The 24226-nt window shown below is 36.2% G+C and overlaps 1 protein-coding gene across 1 annotated transcript; it reads left to right on the top strand.

Moving 5' to 3' along the window:
- Window positions 1-1956: 1956 nt before the first annotated feature.
- On the top strand, window positions 1957-6265 carry LOC124105407 (NPC intracellular cholesterol transporter 1-like; the record flags this gene model as incomplete). The annotated part of the gene is given in 2 exon segments (XM_046462570.2): window positions 1957-4249; window positions 4252-6265. Coding segments are annotated over 2 exon segments (3789 nt in total), but the record flags the coding sequence as incomplete, so codon positions are not given.
- Window positions 6266-24226: the final 17961 nt, after the last annotated feature.

The raw sequence follows: 24226 nt of genomic DNA, 5'->3' as shown, positions 1-24226 counted from the left end.
TTTCTCCACGATATCGTGGGTAAACACTTGGTCCTTGTCTGTTTTTTGATAACGGAATACCCTCTATGGTGGTTTGAGAACGGCATTCATTAGCCCAATGTTTCCCTCTACGGCATCGTGGGCAAATACCCGGTATTCTATTCGTTTGATATCTAGCTTTGTTAAACCCTCCTCCTATGGGGCAACTCCTTTTAAAATGTCCTGTTTGATCACAATTATAGCATGTTTTTGGCCTGGCATCTAAAGCCTGTTGTACTGCTGCTAAGACTTGCCCTTGTTCATTAATGTCTCTACATAATTTAATATATGTGTTTAAATCTTCATGTCTCCATGGTCTAATGACCTCTCTGCAACAACGATTTGCTTGGTCATAAGCCAGTTGTTTTATAAATGGCATTGCCTGTTCTGTATCCCCAAAAATTCTGGAAGCTGCTTGAATAAGCCTATCTACAAATTCAGCGTAAGGTTCATTAGTTCCTTGTATTACCTTAGATAATTGACCTTGTAAACCTCCATGCCCCTGTAAAGTTTTCCATGCCCTAACCGCATCTACAGCAATTTGTGCGTATACGCCAGGATCATATTCAATTTGTTGCCGTTGACCCTCATAAGGCCCTTTTCCTAACAACATATCTAGATTTCTTTGAGGGTAACCGGCTGCTGCATTTCGTCTAGCTGTCTCCCTGCAAAATTCCTCATTGGCAACCTTCCATAACAAATATTGTCCTCCATTTAGCACAGATTTACACATACTAGCCCAATCTGCTGGCGTCATGTCCAAGTTGGTAATGGATTCGACCATGCTTACAGTGAACGGTGCTTGAGGACCATAGGTTGTTACAGCCTCCTTTAACTGCTTCACTGTTTTGAAATCTAAAGCACGGTGAATTCGCTGCCCTCCTGCCTGCTCAAGTACAGGGCATGCTAATCTTTGAGGTCCTGTCTCAGGATCCCATCTATCAACTACGGGGTTTGAGGGCCACTCAGCTATCTCCATAGGGGGAGCTGTTGGTTGAATTACGCCCTCTGGTGATAGAACGGTGTTAGTAGCAGCCTCCTGTTGTAGCTTTTTCCCTAATAGCTGTTTCTCCTCTAAGCTTTCTTCCTTTAAATTTTCTTCCTCTGTCTGACTAGCTTGAGAGACCTTCTCTTTTGCTTGATCTAAAATGTCTTTCTCCATGGTCTGAACCTCTAACAATTTACTTAACACTCTTTCAGTTTGTTTTTTACTAATTTCTAATCTGTTATAAAGATAACGCAACCCAGTAAGATAACACAAAACAAAACCGAAACAGGATGAAACAAAAACGGAACAAAAAATCGTTGTATCAATTTTCCTATTTTCTTGACATGTGCATTTGTGGTCTATTTCTATCTCTTCCTCAGGGGCGAACAACTTCAAACCTTGAGCCAACCATTTTTCCCAATCTGCCTGAGAAAATTCTAGGGATAGGCAGCTTGAAACAAACACAAAACAAATCAAAACAAGAACACATTGTTTTTTAAAATGGTCGCCCATTCTCTCGCCTTCCCTTAGGGGCAAGCAATTTCACTTACCCCGAAGCTTCAGACGTTCCCCGAACGGGCCGCCAAATGCCGCAGTCTGGCTGGGCACAAATCACGAGCCACTGAAGCAGGAACAAACTTTATTTTTAAACTGCAGGAAAACACTTCACACAGCTCCCGGGGAATCCTCCCGAACGCGCCAGGAGGCTTGTCCAGGAACCCCCAGCCGGAAATATCTCTCCCGGAAATCCCTCCTCCTGCACTTCCCCAACCAATGGGAACTCTCGGGGAATCCCCGGAAATCCCCATGAGAACTCCAAAATAGTGCGAGAACTCAAAAGTTGCGGCAGAGGCGGATAGTAATGCCTCGCCTGTCAATCAATACTGTTGGCAAAATGCCAGGGGCCATACAGACTTGGCCGTGGCTCTCAGCAGTGAATCTCTTGCAAAATTCCTGGAAGCCTTTTCAAGGTGTTTTTACAGTCCTGTGTTTGGTATGGAGAGTGTGGAATTGCATCTGGAGATAAGAGATACAATTGCAGATATTCTGGGCCACCAAAACCACTGCCAAAAGATGGGTATGACTTAGTGCAGGAACTCTGTCCTGGATTCTTCTTCGACAATGTCAGTCTCTGTTGTGATGTTCAGCAGCTTCGGACTTTGAAAGACAACCTGCAGCTGCCTCTGCAGTTTCTGTCCAGATGCCCATCCTGTTTTTATAACCTAATGAACCTGTTTTGTGAGCTGACATGTAGCCCTCGTCAGAGTCAGTTTCTGAATGTTACAGAAACTGAAGACTATGTTGATCCTATTACAAACCAGACTAAAACGAATGTCAAAGAATTACAATACTATGTCGGACAGAGTTTTGCCAATGCAATGTACAATGCCTGCCGGGATGTGGAAGCCCCCTCAAGTAATGACAAAGCCCTGGGACTCCTCTGTGGGAGGGATGCTGATGCCTGCAATGCCACCAACTGGATCGAGTACATGTTCGATAAGAATAATGGACAGGGGCCATTTACCATCACTCCCATTTTTTCAGATCTTCCAGTCCAGGGGATGGAGCCCATGAACAATGCCACCAAAGGCTGTAATGAGTCTGTAGATGAGGTCACTGGGCCATGCAGCTGCCAGGACTGCTCCATCGTTTGCGGCCCCAAGCCCCAGCCCCCAGCACCTCCTATTCCCTGGAGGATCTTTGGTTTGGATGCCATGTATGTCATCATGTGGATCACCTACATGGCATTTTTGTTTGTGTTTTTTGGAGCATTTTTTGCATTGTGGTGCTACAGAAAGCGTTATTTTGTCTCCGAATACACTCCCATTGACAGCAATATAGCCTTTTCTGTTAATGCCAGTGACAAAGGGGAGGCGTCCTGCTGCGACCGGCTTGGTGCCGCCTTCGAGGGCTGTTTGAGGCACTTCTTCACCCAGTGGGGATCTTACTGTGTCCGAAACCCTGGCTGCATCATTTTCTTCTCACTGGTCTTCATCGCCGCATGTTCTTCAGGCCTGGCATTTGTGCGGGTCACCACCAATCCAGTTGACCTCTGGTCATCTGCCAGCAGCCAGGCCCGCCAGGATAAAGAGTACTTTGACACACACTTTGGGCCTTTCTTCCGGACAGAGCAGCTCATCATCCGGGCCCCCAATACCAGCAAACACATTTACCAGCCATACCCCGCAGGAGCCGACGTGCCCTTTGGACCCCCACTTGACAAAGAGATTTTGCACCAGGTTCTTGACTTACAAACAGCCCTTGAAAGTATTACTGCAAATTATAACAACGAGACTGTGACACTTCAAGACATCTGCTTGGCCCCTCTCTCACCTTATAACAAGAATCGCACCATTTTGAGTGTGTTAAATTACTTCCAGAACAGCCATTCTGCACTGGACCATCAAGTAGGGGATGACTTATTTGTGTATGCTGATTATCACACGCACTTTCTGTACTGTACACGGGCTCCTGCCTCTCTGAATGATACAAGTCTGCTGCATGATCCTTGCCTCGGTACATTCGGTGGACCCGTGTTCCTGTGGCTTGTGCTGGAAGGCTACGATGATCAAAACTACAATAATGCCACTGCTCTCGTGATTACCTTCCCTGTCAATAATTACTACAGTGATACAGAGAAGCTCCAGAGGGCCCAGGCCTGGGAAAAAGAGTTTATTAATTTTGTGAAAAACTACAAGAATCCAAATCTGACCATTTCTTTCACTACTGAACGAAGTATTCAAGATGAACTAAATCGTGAAAGTAATGGGGATATCTTCACTGTTGTCATTAGCTACGCCATCATGTTTCTGTATATTTCCCTAGCCTTGGGGCACATCAAAAGCTGTCGCAGGCTTCCGGTGGATTCTAAAATCTCCCTAGGCATCACAGGGATCATGATCGTGTTGAGCTCGGTGGCCTGCTCATTGGGTATCTTCAGCTACATGGGGACCCCATTGACCCTCATAGTGATTGAAGTCATCCCATTCCTGGTGCTGGCTGTGGGGGTGGACAACATCTTCATCCTGGTGCAGACCTACCAGAGAGATGAACGTCTTCAAGGGGAAACCCTGGATCAACAACTGGGCAGGGTCCTAGGAGAAGTGGCTCCTAGTATGTTCCTGTCATCCTTTTGCGAGACTTCAGCATTTTTCTTTGGAGCCCTGTTGGTGATGCCGGCCGTCCACACTTTCTCTCTGTTTGCGGGATTGGCCGTCTTCATTGACTTCCTACTTCAGATTACGTGAGTCTCTTGGGATTAGACATTCAACGTCAAGAGAAAAATCGACTGGACATCCTCTGCTGTGTGAAAGGTGCTGAAGATGGAAGCAGCGTCCAGGCCTCAGAAAGCTGCCTGTTTCGCTTCTTCAAAAACTCCTACTCTCCACTTCTGCTGAAGGACTGGATGCGACCCATTGTGATTGCCGTATTTGTGGGTGTCCTGTCATTTAGTATTGTGGTCCTGAACAAAGTAGAAATTGGATTGGATCAGTCTCTTTCAATGCCAGATGACTCTTACGTCATAGATTACTTCAAATCCCTTGGTCAGTACCTGCACGCGGGTCCGCCTGTGTACTTTGTCCTGGAGGAAGGGCACAACTATACATCCCTACAGGGACAGAACATGGTGTGCGGCGGCGTGGGCTGTGACAACGATTCCTTTGTGCAGCAGATATTTAACGCGGCTCAACTGGACAACTACACCCGGATAGGCTTTGCTCCCTCGTCCTGGATTGACGATTAGTTTGATTGGGTTAAGCCCCAGTCTTCTTGCTGTAGAGTCTACAATATCACTGACCAGTTCTGCAGTGCTTCAGTGGTTGACCCTTCCTGCGTCCGCTGCAGGCCTCTGACTCCGGAGGGCAAACAGAGACCTCAGGGTGGAGACTTCATGAAATTCCTGCCCATGTTTCTCTCTGATAACCCTAACCCCAAGTGTGGCAAAGGGGGACATGCAGCTTACAGTTCAGCAGTTAACATCCTTGGCAATAATACTGGCATCGGAGCCACATACTTCATGACCTACCACACCGTGCTGCAGACGTCCGCTGACTTTATTGATGCTATGAAAAAAGCCCGACTTGTGGCCAGTAACATCACCGAAACCATGAGCACGAAGGGCAGTAATTACCGGGTGTTCCCATACAGTGTGTTCTACGTCTTCTACGAACAGTACCTGACCATTATTGATGACACCATCTTTAACCTTGGTGTGTCCCTGGGGTCCATATTTCTGGTGACCGTGATTGTTCTGGGCTGTGAACTATGGTCTGCAGTCATCATGTGCGTCACCATCGCCATGATCCTGGTCAACATATTTGGCGTAATGTGGCTGTGGGGCATCAGTCTGAACGCAGTGTCCTTAGTCAACCTGGTGATGAGCTGTGGCATTTCCGTGGAGTTCTGCAGCCACATAACAAGAGCATTCACAGTGAGTGCAAAAGGAAGCCATGTGGACCGTGCAGAAGAGGCGCTTGCTCTCATGGGCAGTTCTGTATTCAGCGGAATCACACTTACAAAATTTGGAGGAATTGTGGTGTTGGCCTTTGCCAAATCCCAGATTTTCCAGATATTTTACTTCAGGATGTATTTAGCTATGGTCTTACTGGGAGCCACTCATGGACTAATATTTCTCCCTGTCTTACTTAGTTATATAGGCCCATCAGTAAATAAAGCCAAAAGTCGCACCACCCAAGAACGGTACAAAGGCACAGAGCAAGAACGACTCCTAAATTTCTAGCCTTCTTCAAGGGTTTGTGACTTTGAACTGTGTCAAGGGGTCAGTCCGTTTACCACTGGACAGTAACTGCATCTAACTGCATCGTCAAGACTGAGCTGAACACCCGATGTTCCAGGCCTGGGGCTGTTGAACAGAGCTTCAGATGTCCTGCTTTTAAACTCAGGAATTCGCATGTGACTTGTGAAGCAGTATTATGAAATCTGAAGGGACTTTTGGGACACTAAAGCCTCCCCCACCCCCCCATCCTAGTCCTTCAGGAAAGAAACCTCATGTTTGACAAGAAGAATGACACGAAGGGTAACTGTGCATGTGATCTGCTCATGGACATTGTTTGAAGGCCAATCTACACACTGGCTCCTTTTTTGGGGAGTAAGCCATCATACACATTCTATACCATATTTTTAGTAACATTTGAGGATATTGTAGATATACTTTATTATGAAATTTTGTAGCTTAAAGAGCTTTATTAATGCAATAAATTAACTTTGTACATATATATATATATATATATATATATATATATATATATATATATATATATATATAAAGCCTAGAATGTTGTAGGCCTCATTAGAGCTTGGTCTCCAAAAACCTGTTTGAAAAAAGCAACATGTTCTTCACAGTGTTCTCCTATGAAGGAAAATAGAGATTTAATCACCATTAGGTGTGGCAGGAAAGGAAAACAAGAGAATGTAGCTCACAGATTGTATACTGGGTTTTAACTTATTTTTCTTTAATAAAATACCTGTTTTCCTAAAAAAAAATTAAAAAAAAATTAAAAAAAAAAGAAAAAATAGAAAAAGTAATATTAAACTCTAAAGAATGCATGCTGTAATTGGTATGCTAAATATCCAAATAATATATAAGTATCAAACTCATAGGAGGTGGATTAAATCTAAGAAAAGTCAAGACACTGGAGAAGAAGAAACATAGAAGAAGAAGAAAAGGAAGAAGACTAATAAGATAATTTTTACCTTTAAATATGTCAAAAGTTTACCTAAAAATACCACTAAAGTCAAATACTTTAAGTGATGCAGATTTCAGTCTAGGTGAAAACAGAATCCAAGCTCATATATCTTACAAAAGTCACATAGTTGACCACTGAGCCACAACACCAGCCCTCAAAATGCTTTTTTATGTAGCACCAAATACGGAACCTATAGGCACACTACTGCGGAGCTAAATCCTCTGCCTTTATTTTTGTATTTTAATTTTGAGATAGAGTCTTGCTAAGTTGCCCAGACTGACCTTGAACTTGTGATCATCCCTTGCTTCAGCCTCCTGTAGCTAGAATTACAGGTATCCACAATGATGTCTCATTTAGATTCTTAATATATGTCTTAAATTACCATTTCTTCTCTGCTGTACCCAGCAGGACCCAGAAATGTTTTAATGCTATGGTTTCTGGCATATTTCTAAAGCAATGACAAAAAAATTAGTTAATTAATTTAAAAGGAGGAAAAGTTTATGTTGTCTCAGTGTTTCATTGGTTTTAGTCCACGGTTAGATTGACTCCATGGATCTGGGCCTTTGGGAGGGAATGTGTGGTAGATCAAGGTGGCCTACTCCATGGCAGTTGTTAAGCAAAGACAGAGGAGGGGCCAAAGCCTCAATATCCCCTTCAAGGGCCTCCTCTCATGCCCCCTATGGCCTAACTTCCCTTGACTTAGTCCAACCCCTGAAAGTTTCCACTACCTCCCCAGAGTGCCATAGGCTGGAGACTAAATCTTTAACACAGGAATATTTGGAGGAACTTAATATCTAAACTATACAGGATTAAAAAAAATGCAATTATTAGCCAAGTAAACTGTAGTTGTTATCATATTGATAAAAGCAGACTTTAAGGTCAGAAGTGTTACTAAAAAGTTCATAATATAAAAATATATGGTGGGCCAGGAAGATAAATGAGATCTAAATTTATAGCACCAAATAGAATGATTTCAAACTACACTAAACAAAAGATAATTAACTAAGAGAGATAAAACTACAAGCAAGCATGATGTTTTAAGAATTATTCACTATGAACAATTTTAAGGAATTATAAAGTAGAAAAATTGCATAATAATCAATCATATTCACCATCCAGTTACAACAATAATGAACTCATATCCAATAATATTTCCTCTGTATCCGTCTCCCACTTGTGATTGTTTTTTTTTTTTTTTCTGAAAGAAGATCCTAGATAACACATTATTTGTGCCAGTTAGCTATTCATTGTTGTGACAAAAACCTGAGATAAATCAACTGAAAGGATGAAAGGTTTATTTTGGCTCTTGATTTCCAAGTTTTCCACCCAGGGCTGCTTAACTTCATTGCTATGGGCCTGTGGTGAGGCAGAGCATCATGGTGGAGAGGGCATGGTAGAGCAGAACTCCTTACCTCACGGTGGCTGGAAAACAGAAAGAGCTAAAGAAGCTCACCCAGAACAAGATATAGTCCCTAAGGGCACAACCTTAAGGACCTACTCCCTTTCACCAGGTCCCAAACTTTCAAGTTTTCACCACCTCCCCAAAGCCCATTTAGCTATGAACCCATCAACTGATGAGTTTGATGAGATCAGAGACCCTTGATCCATTCAATTCCCCAAAGCCCCATTATCCCCATATTTGGATAGGGATATCCCTTACTATTTTATTGCAAGTGATCAGAGAAAAAAAAATTACTCCTTGGAATTCTTTTTCTTTTAGTTCACAATAGGCCATTTTTTTTTTGAAATTGCTAAATGGATGTTTTTTGGGGAAAGGGCATATTCTAAGTTTTCAGTATACAAATTTATCTCTTTCTACTGTGTTTCAGTCAACAATTTTTATTTATGAATTGTTTTAGTCAGCTTCTGTTTTAATCAACTTTTTGTTGTTGTGGTGGTGGTGGTGGTGACTAAAAGATTTTAACAGCACAATTGTAGAGGAGGAAAAGTTTGAGCACTCACGGTTTCAGAGATCTCAATCCACAGACCGGTGGCGCCATTCCTTAGGGCTCAAGGTGAGGCTGAAAATCATGGAGGAAGTATGTGGCAGAGGGAAGCAGCTCACGTGATGATCAGAAAGCAAAGAGAGATCTCCACTTGCCAAATACAAATTATATCTAAAAGCCATGCACCTAATGACCCACCGCCTCCAGCCACACCCCACCTGCCTTCAATTACCACTAGGTTAATCTCATCAGGTAATTAATTCACCAATTTGATTAAGGCTTTAATAAGCCAATCATTTGTCCTCTACATCTTCTTGCATTGTCTCACACATGAGCTTTTCAGGAACACTTCATATCCAAACCACAACATTGTGCCCCTGGCCCCCAAAAGCTCATGTGAAATTCATTTAGTCTATCTCCAAGAGTTCCCATATTCTCAACATTTCTGAGGAAATATGTCTGCATGGGTTTGAACTCTACTCCTGATAGCAATTTGTTTTAGTCAGCTCTTTTGCTGCTGTGACTATAAGACCCAACAAGAAAAAACAAATGCCATAGAGATAAAACTTGATTGGTTATAGGTCAATTTCACTAAATCATTTCTGTTGTCTTATTTAGGTATGATGTGATGAGGCATTGCCTTATATGCATACGGCCTGATTAGTTGGCAGCTTGTGATTGACTGTGAAGCACAACTCCTGTGATTGGATAAGAATTAACTATTTTATTTAATTATTGTTTTTTTACATAAATCTACTTTTAAATTAGATTGCAGATTTTTTGTTTTGTTTTGTTTTGTTTTTTACATAATAAGTTAGGTTGCATTCTCTATATAGGATTTACAGGTATGGGGGCAGCTTTAGGTCAAATTAATTTCACACAAATGTTGAGGGACTGGTTAGTGTCTTCAGTATCCCAATATAATTGCATCTTTAAAAATTCTCACTTGTCTTTTTAAGTTTTTATAATTTAAAGAGCTCAGTGATAAATAACTTGCCTCATCATGAATAACAACTAGAGTAACTTTATTAAATTATAAATTTTGTTAGCATAAAATGACTCATTGTTCCATTGTTGACAAAAATTTTGATAATAGTTCTACTTTTTTCTTTTATCATGTGTTTGCTTGATATACACACATGTACCCACATACATTCAGGACCACTTCTTAAAGCTTTATTTAAATAATGTTGGCAAATATTAGAATAGTATAAAAGCTGTTGTAACTATATATAAGGAAAAGTCTATCTCCTGTCCTATATTGAGCAGTCATTTAGATTATTGACACATTCACAATAATTACTATCAGATTCTTTTAGCATCTATCATCCCAAGAATATTCCATGCAAATAGAAACATATATAATAACTGTATTCACAATTTGTTACTTCTAACTGCAAAATATCTACTTTGTCTTGCATCACAGTTTTGATTTTATAAATCTATCTCTAAGATATTCTATATTGACACATAGAGATATAGATATACTTAATTCTTTTTCATTATTATTAATTGTGCCATTGTATAGGTGAATTATAATTTATTTAACCATTGATGGACATTTATATAATCTATGATTTTGCTACTAAGATGATGCTTCAATTATAAACTTGTATGTGTTTTGGTAATTTTACTATTACCTCTTTGGTGATTCTTGAGGTAGAACTTCAAGATAGATAATTTACACAAATGAGTATATACATTTATTATATTAATAGACATTGCCAAATTGCTTTCCAAAAGTTAATGTCAATTTACACTCCCACTGGCAGTGTTGGAGAACATCTTTTGTCCTCTATTCTCTCTAACAGTATGATTTTTTCAAGTATTTCTCAGTTCTTAAAATAACAGATAAAGTGATATTTCCATTTTTCTTTTGCATGTGTTTATAAGTAAGGTAAAGCAATGTAAGAAAAATATTTAGACACTTGATAGCCTTCATTTTCTAAATATCTGTCCTTTGCTTCGGTTATTGCTGGTGTTTGAAATGTCTCTACAAAGATCAAAGAAATTAACTATTTGTGAGATATACTGCATTTTCCCTACATTTTGTCTTCTGTTTCAGATTTTTTTTTTCAGGTGTTTTAATTTTCATGCAGTCAAATTGATCGATCTTTCCCTGATGCTTTCTGTGTTTTATTTCTTATAAAGTCATTTGTAATTCTAAGATTGTTGGGGAAGGAAATCTTTCTATATTTAATTTTAGAACCATTATGGTTTCACTTAATCATTTCTGTTTCAAACTTAATTGGATAAAAGGAATTTGATAAAAGGAATGTGGTAATGATTACTTTAATAACTTTTTATTGAATAATACATCCTTTATGTACCTTTATTATATGTATTTTGTAAGTAGTTTTAATTACTATAACTTCATAATGTCTGGTAGAATAAGTATTTCCTTTTTCAAAATTGCCTGCCTGTTCTCACTATCGTTTTTTTCCCCCCATATAGGCTTTAGAATTAGCTTGTCTGAGTTTCTAATTTTAGAGAATTTTAGAACTTGAACTACAAGCCAGTGTTCAAGCTAGCTTGCATTTCGAATTCACACCACTGGAGTAGTCCCAAGAATTTCACAGGCAGAGAATTTAACTCAAAGTTGTCTCAGGTTGGTGGTGCCTCCAGATGGCTGACTAAGGCAAACAGAAATCTCTGCAAACTAGACCTCGGTGCAGGCCAGAAGCAATTGTGGGAAACCATAGCAATGTTAAAAACTGAAAAGTTTCGTATCCTACAATTGAGGAAATAGGATAAACAACATCTTGACAACGGCCATCTCAATGGTGAGATTATAGATTGAAATAGCTTTCCGTTTTGTATTTTATATAATGTAAACGTATTTACTATTTGGAAGAGTAAAATAAGTTTATTTAATTTTTTTAAAAATTACAACTCTTTGCTTTTTTAAAAGTAGTTATTAGTAGTAATTAGAGTTATAAACCAAAAAGAGACTTTAGAACAAATGAAGATAATAATTAATAATAATTAATAAATCTTAACCATTGTAGGACTTAATTAAATTAAAAATGTAACAATATCAGTAGAAAACATAAGAAGTTCTCTTGATAAAACATAAAATCTTTGTTCTTTAAGCCAATTCTCTGTGAGCTTTACTAAGAACAGTTAGTCACTGCCAGACTGTTGGATCCTACTTATACAATTTATTTAAAATTTTTTTTTAATTTTTATTTTGGTACTGGGAATTTAACCCAGGAGCACTCTGCCACTGAGCTACATTCCCAGCTCTTTTTATTTATTTTCTTCTGAGACACAATCTCACTGAGTTCTTCAGGGTCTCATCTTTAGGGTCTCACTTTGTTGCTGAGGCTGCAACTCTCAGTTTTACAATGTTGATTATTCTTATTCAAGAACAGGATAAATCTTGCATTTATTCAAATCGTTTTTTTTTTTTCAGTGTTTCTCAGTCTCATTCACAATTTTTCATTATATAAAAAAATGAAAACCTTTCACATTAATGCTTTTCTTTGGTATTTCATATAGAAGTTTACTCATATAAAGTGACTTTATTTCCATTATATGTTCCAATTGTCTGTTGTTTATATATAGTAATGCAACAAGTTTTTAATATATTCAGTGTACTTACTGAATTCTCTGGTTGTGTCTACTAGCCAGACAATGTATTCTCTTGAATTTTCTCAGTATACAATAATTACAGCTGTACATTTAACAATAATATTGAATTCTTGTTTTAAATATTTATGCATTTTTTCTCTTGTTATTTACCTTGGTTAAATCTGCCTAATGATTATACCAGTAATGAGCATTTCCCATTTCTGTCTTTAATGCGACTGTTTATATTATTGCTGCCTTTAGCCTGATGTTAACTTCTAGAGGGATGTATTAACTCACATGCACTTGGATTAAGCCTTCACATCACATATTTGGAGGTATATGCATATTCGTTCATCATAATAGGGGGTATTTCTCTTATTTTAATAGGAGTTTTTTTTTTTTTTTTTTGAGTGTTTGAATTTTACCCAGTGCCTTTTAGCCTAGGAAGATTTTCATTTCCTTCCCTCTGGGGGATCGTGGTAATAGATTGCTTTACATCGAATCATCCTTGCATTCATATAAAGAGACTGTTTTATCAGAGCAAAATAGTCTTTTAATTCTACTTGCCAATATTTTATTTGGATTTTTTTTTGCATTGTTACCCACTGGCATTATCAATCCTTAACATTTTTGTGTTAAGCTGGTTGGGGACAATAACAAAAACGTTTCTCTCCCTATTTACTCTGGATGGAGCTCTAACCCAGGGAAATCTGGTATAACTCTGCTTTTGTGGGAGGTAATTTGGTTGAGTGTTTCTCTTAAGAAGGGAAAGGTCAGAGCCCTCTCTCCACAGTTTCTCCTCCTCTCTCCCATGCTGCTGCCTTGTTCTTAGAATCATTTTCTTATGCGGTCACATTTCTTTCCATTTCTAACTTTATTGTCAGCTGTTCTTGCTTACATTGTGGAGATGCATATTTAAGTTTACACAAGCTATGAAACATGTTTCTAAAATTTTCTTCTGTTTTCTATGTAAAGTCATTTCCTCCCCCTCCTCTCCCCTCCCCTTCCCTTTCCTCCCTTTTCCTTTTAGGAGGCAAAGTTTACTATGTTACTCAGGCTTGTCTCAACATCATGGGCTCAATCAATCCTTCTTCCTCAGCCTCCCAAGGTAGTTGGGGCTAGAGGCATACACCACCATGCCCAATGAAGGCATTTGCAAAGTTAGTGTTTTCAGTAATCCATCTTCCTTTGCAGCAAAGTGTTTTGACAAAGTTTGATATCGTTGTGGTTTTTGTTTTTCCTTCTATTTATTTTCAAAGAGTCCCCATTCTGCTTATTTACTTGGCAGACTTTGCTTTCTCAGATCTAGCCCTGGAAATCAGGCTAATGCTCTTAGACAATATTTAGTTAAGTTTCTAATGCCAAAAATATTGAGGACAGTGATTGTTTGAGCAGCAAATCTGGAGACCAATAACATTTTCCTAAACTTTCTGTAAAAAACATGTGTAAAGATATACATGCATACACACAAACATCTTGCAGGTGTACTTGAAAATAAGGTCTAAAGATAGACTTGCTTGGAATTTTTTTATTAGCAAAATTCTCATTGAGGATTTTTTAAAAGAATAAGTTAGCTATATGGATGCTTAACATTCTAACCAAAAAGTATTATTGGTCAAAAAAGGGAATAAAAGATTGAGTGTTGAGATGGCACCTAATTGGCCGCAGAGATCATTCTGATCCATACATCAGGTGAAAAGTCATGCATAAATGCCAATATCTTCTTTGACGTTCACATCCCTGCCAAACTAATATCTCATTTCTTCCCTTCTCCTCATTTCCTTACTGCTCCAGCATCTACTCCATTCATTTAACCATTTGGAGATTTCAATTTACAGGAAGCAAATGCTGGAAATAATTGAGGGTGAGTTAGACATTATGTTCTGAATTATATTTTAAACTACAGTCATGTTAGGAAAAGTACTACAACAGGGAAAACTAGGAAGAAACTTTGGGGGTGAGTGGTTATTGTACACAAATACATACACATACAAATATGTGCACATAAATATTTTTAAAAGGTAGAGGTATAATTTGGCCCATATTTTTGATATGTCCTTACTAAAACATTTTTTTCCTGCTTGAGCACATTCTGTGCCAATGTTAGAAATACCCTGAGTTGAGGGATATAAGTTCATAGCTAAATCAAAAAGATCTAGAAATAAAATACCAAATTTTCTAATTTTGTATGGAAAGCTGACATACTTCAATTAATCCCCAACTTCACATTTCCTTCCAATTATATGGAGATGAAAATACTGAATTAGATCATTGAAAAGTGATAAGGCAAAATTCAGAAACAATTGCATGGTACCTTAAGCATATACCTTTACACAAATGCTATGAAAAGCTGAAAACAATGAATTATCCATAAAGAGTATTGGGACTATACTTCCATTAAAAGTTATGTTCCCTCAAGCTTGAATATTCCCAAAGCAATTTCATTAATCTTCTATCTTGAACAGGCACAATATAAATTACTGATATGTTGAATATAAATAATTCATAAAATCAAATTTAAAAAATTATCTAAATTGTATTTTAACTCACCTTTTATTTTTTAAAATTTAGTGATAGTAAGTATAAAACTATCAATTATTTCTTCTCTATAATGAGTTATAATCTAGTTTAATGTATTTTTAAGGCTTAGTGACAGATGACTGCACTCTGGCCTCTTATATATCATACTTGCTCTCTTTTTCATTGTCATTCAAAAATAAAATAAGCAAGTATAAACTTTAATAAGTGGATTATATAAAGTACATGAGTCATATTAGCATTTCACTTTTTTAACTCTCTTTCACCTCTTCTTCATTTCAAGTTCTTAATAATCTTAAATCATAATTTGTGGATGAATTTGGTCATTGATCTCTCCTGTTAGTATTCTCTTAGCTATGTGGAAAGAAACTTTCTGTGGTCTGGTTTATATGACAAATCCAAGCATGTTGATTACTCATGTTGCTTCCAGGTAATAAAATTGAAACAAAAAATTTTTTGTATCAACTTTGAATATTTTTCTTTATACATAGTATATAATATTAGTATCCACTTATTTACCCCTGTGAATACATATCAGAACAATGGTGCTATAGAGAATCAGGAGTAGACAATTACTAATGTGCTACACTATAAATTATAAATGATTATCTAAATGGAGAAAATTCAAACACCAAAAGAAACATTATTTTAACTCTACTGAGATTTGGTTGATTGCTTTCTATATAAAAAATAAGTTTCAGATACTCAGTATTAAATGGCATTTCAAGTAAAAAGAGAATTCTACATCATTCCTTACAGAAATAAATTAGTCTCAGATGGTAAAAGGGAAAGAAAGACATAAAATTGAAATACAAAACTTTTAAAAAATTAGAATAAAACATACAATAATATTTTTGTAATATTTTGGAAAAGGCAAGTGCCTTAGTCTATCTATACTAAGACCATAATAGTAGATGACTTTTAAACAACAGCAATTCATTTCTACACTTCTGGAGGTGGGAAAATAAAAAATCAAGGTGCCAGAAGAATGGATGACTGCCAGGTATGGTGGTGCATAGCTGTACTCCTGTGACTCTGGAGGCTAAGGAAGGAGGATTGCAAGTTCAAATCCAGCCTCAGTAACTTAGTGAGACCTTGTCTCAAAAAGTAATAAGGACTGGGGATGTATTTCAGTGGTAAATTGCCCCTGTGTTCAATCTCTAATATAAAAGCAAGCAAGCAAGCAAGCAAACCAACAAACAAAATGAGTGTCTAGTGTGGGTCTTCATGATTCATGGGTGTCCATGTCGTCACATGGTGGAGAAGAAAAGGAAGCTCTCTGGGTCTTTTTAAGGACTTAAATCCTGTTTGCTCTCATTGCCTAATTACTTCCAAAATGTGCTGACTCCTAGTATCCTTTCACCAGGGATTCGGTTTCAACCTGAGGATTTTAAGGGACACACACATGCACTCTATAGCAGAAAACATTATTAAAATAAGTATATTGTGCAGTCAAATAATAGCAAGGGAGCTAGGCTCTTTTAAAAACTCATTGTTATAAACTTAGGTAATTTCCTAATGTGATTTTGCTTCAACTTCAGTTTTTGTAAAATAAAGGTGATAATCTGACCTGTCTCCCAGTAGTGTTTTGAAATGGAATTTGCTTAATGTATACAAAGCAATTAAGATAATATCTAGCACATAACAGGTCTGTGTGTCAGTTTGGTCCCAGAAGGAGGGTAATAGTTTTCACTGACATGTTCTAATATGATCTAATTGTGGTAAAGGATGCAGGTAGTCAGAGTGAAAACATGCTGATGCCTTTTAAAGCCTAGACATGTTACGTATTCCATTGTTCAAAACCTGTCACTTGGCAAGCACAATTTCATCACCTGAGGGGATATATATCTCTCATGTCATTGTTGGGATTAGGAAGGGATATTATGGACATACCACCAAATATGCAGCATGTGGTGAAGCCATTGCTTGCAAGACCGGTTCTTTAGGGTTTGGTTATGGAGAAATGTGGCAGTTTGAGCAAAAATCGTATGATTTTTGCTCAAAGTCTACGTTTGGGAGATTTTCAAGGAAAGAAGCACAGAATCATCTGCGTATGAGGAAGTGAAGCAGAAGGGATTTTAAGGAGTGTGACTTTGATCCATGTTTCTCCTTCACAGTTTTCAACAAAGGCAAATAAGGAAAAACTTATTTTGAAAGTAATGTTTTTCTTGCTGTGTCTTTGATGATACCACTAGTTTAGACCCATCTAAACAATAGCCTTAATATTTTACACACAAAAAGCAACCCAGCCCAAATGTGGTGGACAAAAAAAATGGGCTAGGGGTCCTGTGTTCAATCCCCAGTATGCTCTCCTCCCAAACAAAAGCAACCAAGTGCATTTCCAACAAGCTTTTAAAAGATTTTATTAAGTAATAATTTAAATATCTCACCTATTTGTCATATAGGTTAATAATTCATGTGTAACTGCTGCTAAGCATTTGATATATAATCTTTCCAAGTTTTCTCTAGTATGTACAGATGTATCCAAATACACATACATCTTTATATAAGAAATATACAAAATATATTGTCATATAAACATGTGAGCATAAAGTTCTCCTTTAACCAAAATGCCATGTTTTTCCTTTACATGTAAGTAACATAGATATACATTTTTCTTTTTAAGTAATGCAATGCCTTGTAAATTCTCATAAATTTATTCTTCATTATGAAATTTAAGATGTTTTTTTCCAGTTCAAAAAATTCTCTTAAAAATTCTATCAAATGTAATTTAATTCCATTAAATATACATATAGATAGATACATAGATGCACACATATATTACATATATAGATATAGACAGATAATATTTACATTTGTAAATAGATATTTGTGTATAGATATATATTTGCTCACTAACTTGCTCAAGCTGGCCTCCAACTTGCAATCCTTCTGACTCAGACTCCTGAGTCACTGGGATTGTATGTGTGTACCAATGTGCCTCACCAGCCAAAAGTAGATGTTTTAAGGATATTATATCGAATAATAGTGGAACATGAAATATTTCAGCATTTATTCAGGTTATATAGTACATCTTTAAAGAAAAATTTCTGCAATTAATTTTATTTTCCTTATTGAAATAGCTCAATGTGTTATAGAATATTTCATTCAATTAGATCATAAGTTACTAAAGTATGGAAGTGATTTATTTACCTGTTTATATATTTCATTGTCTTCTCATATAATAATTAATAACTCTAATAATTCACTAGTTCAGATGTTGCCATGTATTCGTCAGTGACTTTATCCACTTTGAAGAAGACAGGGCAATTTATCAAGAGTTGGAACCAAGAGATGCTAATATGCCTGCAATTTTTATAAACGTGACATGCATTACATTACGATGCAAAATAGTGGATGTTAATGTTATGCAATGTAGGAATTTTAATATCCATGTACAAAGATCATATCTATATGTGCTCATAATTATCACCTATTAATTGTTAGTGATAACAAATAAAATGACAAGTGCATTTTGGTTTTTTCCCCCAAATGTCATTACATGCTAGTACAATTATTGCTTAGCATGAGCAAAGGAAGAAAATCTTAGCTGAAATGTGCCAAAACAGACATAGGTTATTAAAATAGTTATTTTACAATAGAATATTATTTACTGAGGGCATTAAAAATCTAAGCTTGTTCTCTTCTGCCTAGGTACCTCTCAGCTCAGGTAGGAAGAGTTCATTTTTTCTGCCAAAGTAAAAAGAAACAGTGTGACTAGCAGTGGAGGCTGTGAATGTAAATCAGCTGGAGAACGCGCATGCTTTGTGTACTGGGGTTTATAATGTGTAGAACTGAATTTTGAACAACACAAAGGATGGAGATGGAAAATGAAGGTAAGCTTATTCCCAAGCGAAGTGAGATAATATTACTAGATGTAGACTGTGATAAGAAAAAGAGGTACTGTGAAAATACCAAGCCAACCACTAAGTAACAAAAGAAAGTGTGATAGCTAATAAGTCAAAAAAGATCAAATTGGAAAAAAAAAACATGGAATCCATAAAAAACGGAAAAAAGAGGGGAAAGGCAGAAAAAGCACTTAGGACAAATAGATGGAAAAAAGAAAATGATGAAATAAACAGAAAGTAAATGTTATCACAATTCAGCTGGAGTTGCTGTTTCCATACCAAAAAGCAAACAAACAGATTTTAGTTCAATAAAAGTATTTCCATGGATAAAGAAACTCATTTCATAATAATGAAGGTCAAATATAGGGCATTACATTCCAAAACATCCTATGAATCTGTTGGCAGAGTTTGAAAATAATAGAGCAAAACCAAATTAAACTGTAAAAAAAAAATTGGACAAATCTATAATTACAGTGCCACATTTCAGTGCTCCTCTTGTAAAATGGTTAATCATATAAAATACTAAAAAAGCAAAGGTACAGAAACTTGAACGGTACTTTAATCAACTGACCGAAAAGACATTTCTGATACATTCTGCACAATAGCAGCAGAATGCATATTATTTTTAACTGCATACATAGTATTTACTAAGATAGGCCTTATTCTGAGCAATAATGTAAGTCTTATTAAATTAAAACAAGTCAAATCATATAAAGTATGTTGTCCAACTACAGTGAAATTAATTAGAAATAAAAAATAGAAAGATCTCTAAAATATCTCCAAATATTTGAAAACTCTTCTAATCGGATTCTCCAAAGAAACAGAGTCAATAATAGACAGGTGGATAGATGGATAGTGTTTTAGTCAGCTTTATCACCACTGTCACCAAAAGGCCTGACAAAAACAGCATAGGGGAGGAAAAGTATTTTGGGGGCTCACCATTTCAGAGGTCACTGTCCAAATATGATTGAATCCACTGCTCTAGGTCGGAGGTGAGGCAAAACAACACGGTGAAAGCTTGTGGTGGGGGAAAGCAGCTCAGGATATGGCACCAGGAGCTGGGTGGGGAGGTCCCCTCACAGGGGACTACAAAGGCACGCCCCAGTAACCTATCTCTTCTAGCCACACCCTACCTACTACAGCTCCTGTTTAGTTAATCCATTCAAATGGATTATATGCTGATTAGGTTAAGGCTTTTATAACCCAACCATTTTACCTCTGAACTTTCTCCCACTGTCTCACACAAGAGCTCTTGGAGGATACTGCGTATCTAAATCATAACAGATAGATAACAGATTGCAATCTCCAGTACTTTTTTTTTTTTTTTTTTTGCAGGCTGGAGGCAGAATTATTTCTTCTTTGGGAAATCTGTTTTTGTTCTTATGATTCTCAACTGAGTAGATAAGGGCCACTCACATTATGGAAGGTCATCTGCTTTATTTCATGTCAACTGATTTTTAAAAACTAATTATATCTAAAAAAGAATACCTTTACAGCAACAATTGGATTAGTGTCTGACCAATTGGTCACCACGCTCCAGGCAAGTTTACACTCACAAATGATGAACCATCACAGAAACTATATAACACATTGGTGAAAGAAGAAATTGAAAGATAATTCAGAATCAATTTTGTTTCTGAGTGAAAATTAATGTACAATATTCCAAAATTGGTGGGGTAAAGTAAAAAACAGTATTTAGGAAAAAAAACTATATACCACTAAGTATTTATACTGGAAAAGAAGATAGATCTTAAATCACTAATTTCAGATTCTACCACCTTGAAAGACTACAAAAAAAGGAGCAAATGAAACTCAAATTAAGCAGAAGAAAAAATAAAAATAATAAAAGCTTTGTAAAAATCAATAAAATAGAAATCAGAACCAAATGTTTGTTAAAGTTTGCATTTGAGATCAATAAGCCTCTCTACCAATATCAATGATAAGATAACTGATTAACTATAGTTCCTCCAGATATTAAAAATATTAAAAGGAAATTTTATAAAAACCTTGAAGTTAAGCAAATCAACAACACAGATGAAAGGCGAGAATTCCTTGAGAGGCTCTCAAGAAACAAATACATAGGTGGAATACATCTATTTAAAAAATGAGTTCATAGTTAATACTTTTCCCACAAAGAAAAATTCAGATCCAATTGGCTTTACAGATAAATTTTACCAAATATTTAAAGAAAAAATAATGCCAATTATATACCATTTTTCCTAAGAATTTAAAGAAAAGGGAATACTTTCCAGTTTATTCTGTGAGTCCAGTATTATACCAAGTTAAAGATATAAGAACAATATAGATGAAAATTTTAAAATTTGAGCTACATTATAGCCAATCAAATCTTATATATATATAAGAATATATATGTATATATATAAAATATATATATATATATATATATATATATATATATATATAAACAGCCAAGTGGAATTCATCTCGATAGTACAATCTTGATTTAATATCCATAAATCAATGAAAGTAATGGACCACGCCACATTAGCCAACAACAATAGTAATAAAATATTATTTTAGTGAATATTCAAAAGACATCTGATAAAATCCAATACCTCTTCCTTAAAAAACAAAAAAATCTGGGCAACTAGGAATGGAAAAGTGTTCTAAACCAGATAAATGGCATTTTCAAATACCTACAGAAAACATCATACTCATTTTTTAAAGCCTGAATTATTTTCCCCTAGAATCTGAAAGAAAGCATGGATCTTATGCTCTTATAATTTCTAATAAGTATGATTCTAGAAGATCTAATTTGTGAGATGAGACAGTAAATTAAAGGTGCCAGGCACAATGGCGTATGACAATAATCCCAGTTACAGGGAAGCTGAGGCAGGAGGATTAAGAGTTTGAGGACAGCCTGGGCAATTCATAGAGATCCTATCTTAAAAAAAAATCTGGGTATGTAGCTCAGTGATGAAGTGAGCGCTTGCCTAGCATGTGCAAGGTCCTAGGTTCAGTCCCCAGCAATCTTCACTGCCTTCATCCAAAAAACAAAATAAAAGGCAGATTGTAGCAAAAGGAGTAAATCTGTTTTATCCACAGACAAAATAATAATGTATGTAGAAGGCACCATGGAATCTACCAAAAATTGACTAGTATTATTAAATTGGTTTATAAAGTTTGCAGCGTACCAGGTCAATATATAAAAATTTGTTGTATCATATAAAGTAGGAAGAACAATTAGAAATTAAACATTTTAAATGTCATTTATAATAGCATTAAACTATGAAGATAATTGTACTGGGTCTAACATATCTCAATAAAGCTATGAATAAAACTAAAAGGAAAAAGAAAAATTGAAAGAAAATAAGAGCCAAGTGAATAGGATCTCAAAAATAAACTAGGTTTTTTCCCCACAAAAGGAAAAAAAAAATTTAAGAAATGAAAGGACATAAAATATATCTGAAGGAAAAAAAAGACTTAGTTCAAAATGAATTATGTATTTTTTGCATATTTCCTATTTATTAATTTAATATATTAAAAGACCATTTCTATCAAACCAGGGATCACAAATATTGTATGAGGCTATACTTGGAATTTTTTGACTATTTATTTTGAAATAATTTCAGTTGTCTCTTCTCACTAATTTATACAATCATTTGTTTCATTTCAACTTTAATGTATTAGTCACTTATTTTAGTTTTAACTCATGGGTATTTATTTCTACTTTCAGTTATAATCCAAGGCTACCTTATCAATTTGTTGTGTAAACTGTCCCACCTTGGTGGGGGAGGGGCACTTTATTGGCAAGGCTCCATTAGTTTCCTTCCTTCCTTTCACGTTTATTTGTTTACACTTTCTGAGTACTTCTTTTTTCTTCTTTTTGACACCACCAGGGGTTCCAGGTTCACTTGTTTCTTCCCAGGTGTGTATGAGTGCAACATGGTTTGTTCACTTGTGCACTGAAGGACTGACTACTGCATTGCCTCCAGCACTGGGTTATGACTATGAATAAACTCGCTGGAAACATTCTCATCAAGATTTCTGAATCCACAAAGGATTTTAATTCATTTGGGTAAACACCTAGAAATGGGATAGCTAGATTTGTATGGTATGTTTAACTTAATAACAATTAAGAAATTGCCAAACTTTCTGGTGTTGATAAAATCCAATGGGTTATCTTTTAAAGATTGGTTTTAGTATCATAGCAAAAAAATCTTGTAAAACTCAAGATCATGCAGGTTTTTTTTTTCTAGAAATTTTATAGTTTTACTTTTTATACTTATAACTCCATTTTGAGTTGATTTTTGTATTTGGTTTGATGTTTAGTTCACATTCAGTTTTTTAAGTATAGACAACCAATTATCCCAACAACTGTTGTTGAAATGACTGCTTTCTCCATTGAATTGTCTTTGTACCTGTATCAAAGATCAAATACTGGGAAGGTCTATCTCTAGGCTCTCTGTTCTGTTTCACTGAATATGTATCTGTTTCTTGAATCAAATACTCCATGTCCATTCTATTCTGTATTACTACAACTTTTATGTTCTAGATACCAGGCAGCATGAGTCTTCTAAGTCTGATTTTTTAAATGGTTTTAACCATTCCATTTTGTTGCTTTGATTAAGCCATAGTACAATGAATATATATATCAAAACATTAGGTTTTAGGGGCTAGGGTTGTGGCTCAGTGTTAGCACACTCACCTAGCACATGCAAGGTCCTGGGGTCGATCCTCAGCACCACATGAAAAAAAATAAATAAAATAAAGGTATTGTGTCCAAATACAACTAAAAAATATTTTTAAAAAGTTGAAAAAAATTAGGTTTTATACTGCATATACATTTTATGTGTGTGTAAATAATTTTTGCTTTTCAGTTAATATACAAAGATATCCATGATGTTAAAAAAAATTGGCTGTGCATAGTGGCACATGTCTGTAATCCCTGCGGCTCTGGAGGCTGAGGCAGGAAGATCATGAGTTCAAAGTCAGCCTCAGCAAAAGTGAGGTGCTAAGCAAATCAGTGAGAGTTTGTCTATAAATAAATTCAAAATAGGTCTGGGGATGTGGCTCAGTGGCCGAGTGCCCCTGAATTTAACTCCTGGTACCCCAAAAAAGAAAACAAAATTGGGAGAACAAGGTCTCAAAATTTTAATCATACAATGTATGTTGCTTCAGTGGTTTTTTAAACATATCTAAAGATAATTTTAACAGGTATGGAATTTAGAAAAGATACACCAAAAGGGCAAAGTATGGGCATTTATAGATTAGTAATTTCACAACCAGCACAGTTCAGGGAAGATGAACACTGAACTTCCAGGAAAATGAATAAGGTTTCTGCTGTGGACAGGAATGATTCATCACAGCTGAACATGGCCTGGATGAAATTACGGCCATTTGTCTGATTTTATTTTCTCCAAGCATCCTATTGATTATAATTTGGCTTCAGGTTTTGAAGTCAGAGTGCTACAATTCTGTCTGGCCCCAGCATTCAATTAGTTAGGTGCCACCTTCTTACCATCTTTGAGTTTCACTTTCCTAATTTGTAAAATGAAGTTAAGAACAGTACATATTTCATAGGATTTTTAGGATAATTAAATAGGAATGCAGGTCAATAAACTGAAGTGCCAACTCCATCATTAA

The sequence above is a fragment of the Marmota monax genome, unplaced genomic scaffold, assembly GCF_021218885.2.
Source record: "Marmota monax isolate L192 unplaced genomic scaffold, Marmota_monax_Labrador192_F-V1.1 WCK01_AAM20220418_F8-fsc00070, whole genome shotgun sequence".
NCBI lineage: Eukaryota > Metazoa > Chordata > Mammalia > Rodentia > Sciuridae > Marmota > Marmota monax.
The sequence above is the reverse complement of the archived record's forward strand: the minus strand, read 5'-3'. Positions and strand labels throughout refer to the sequence as shown.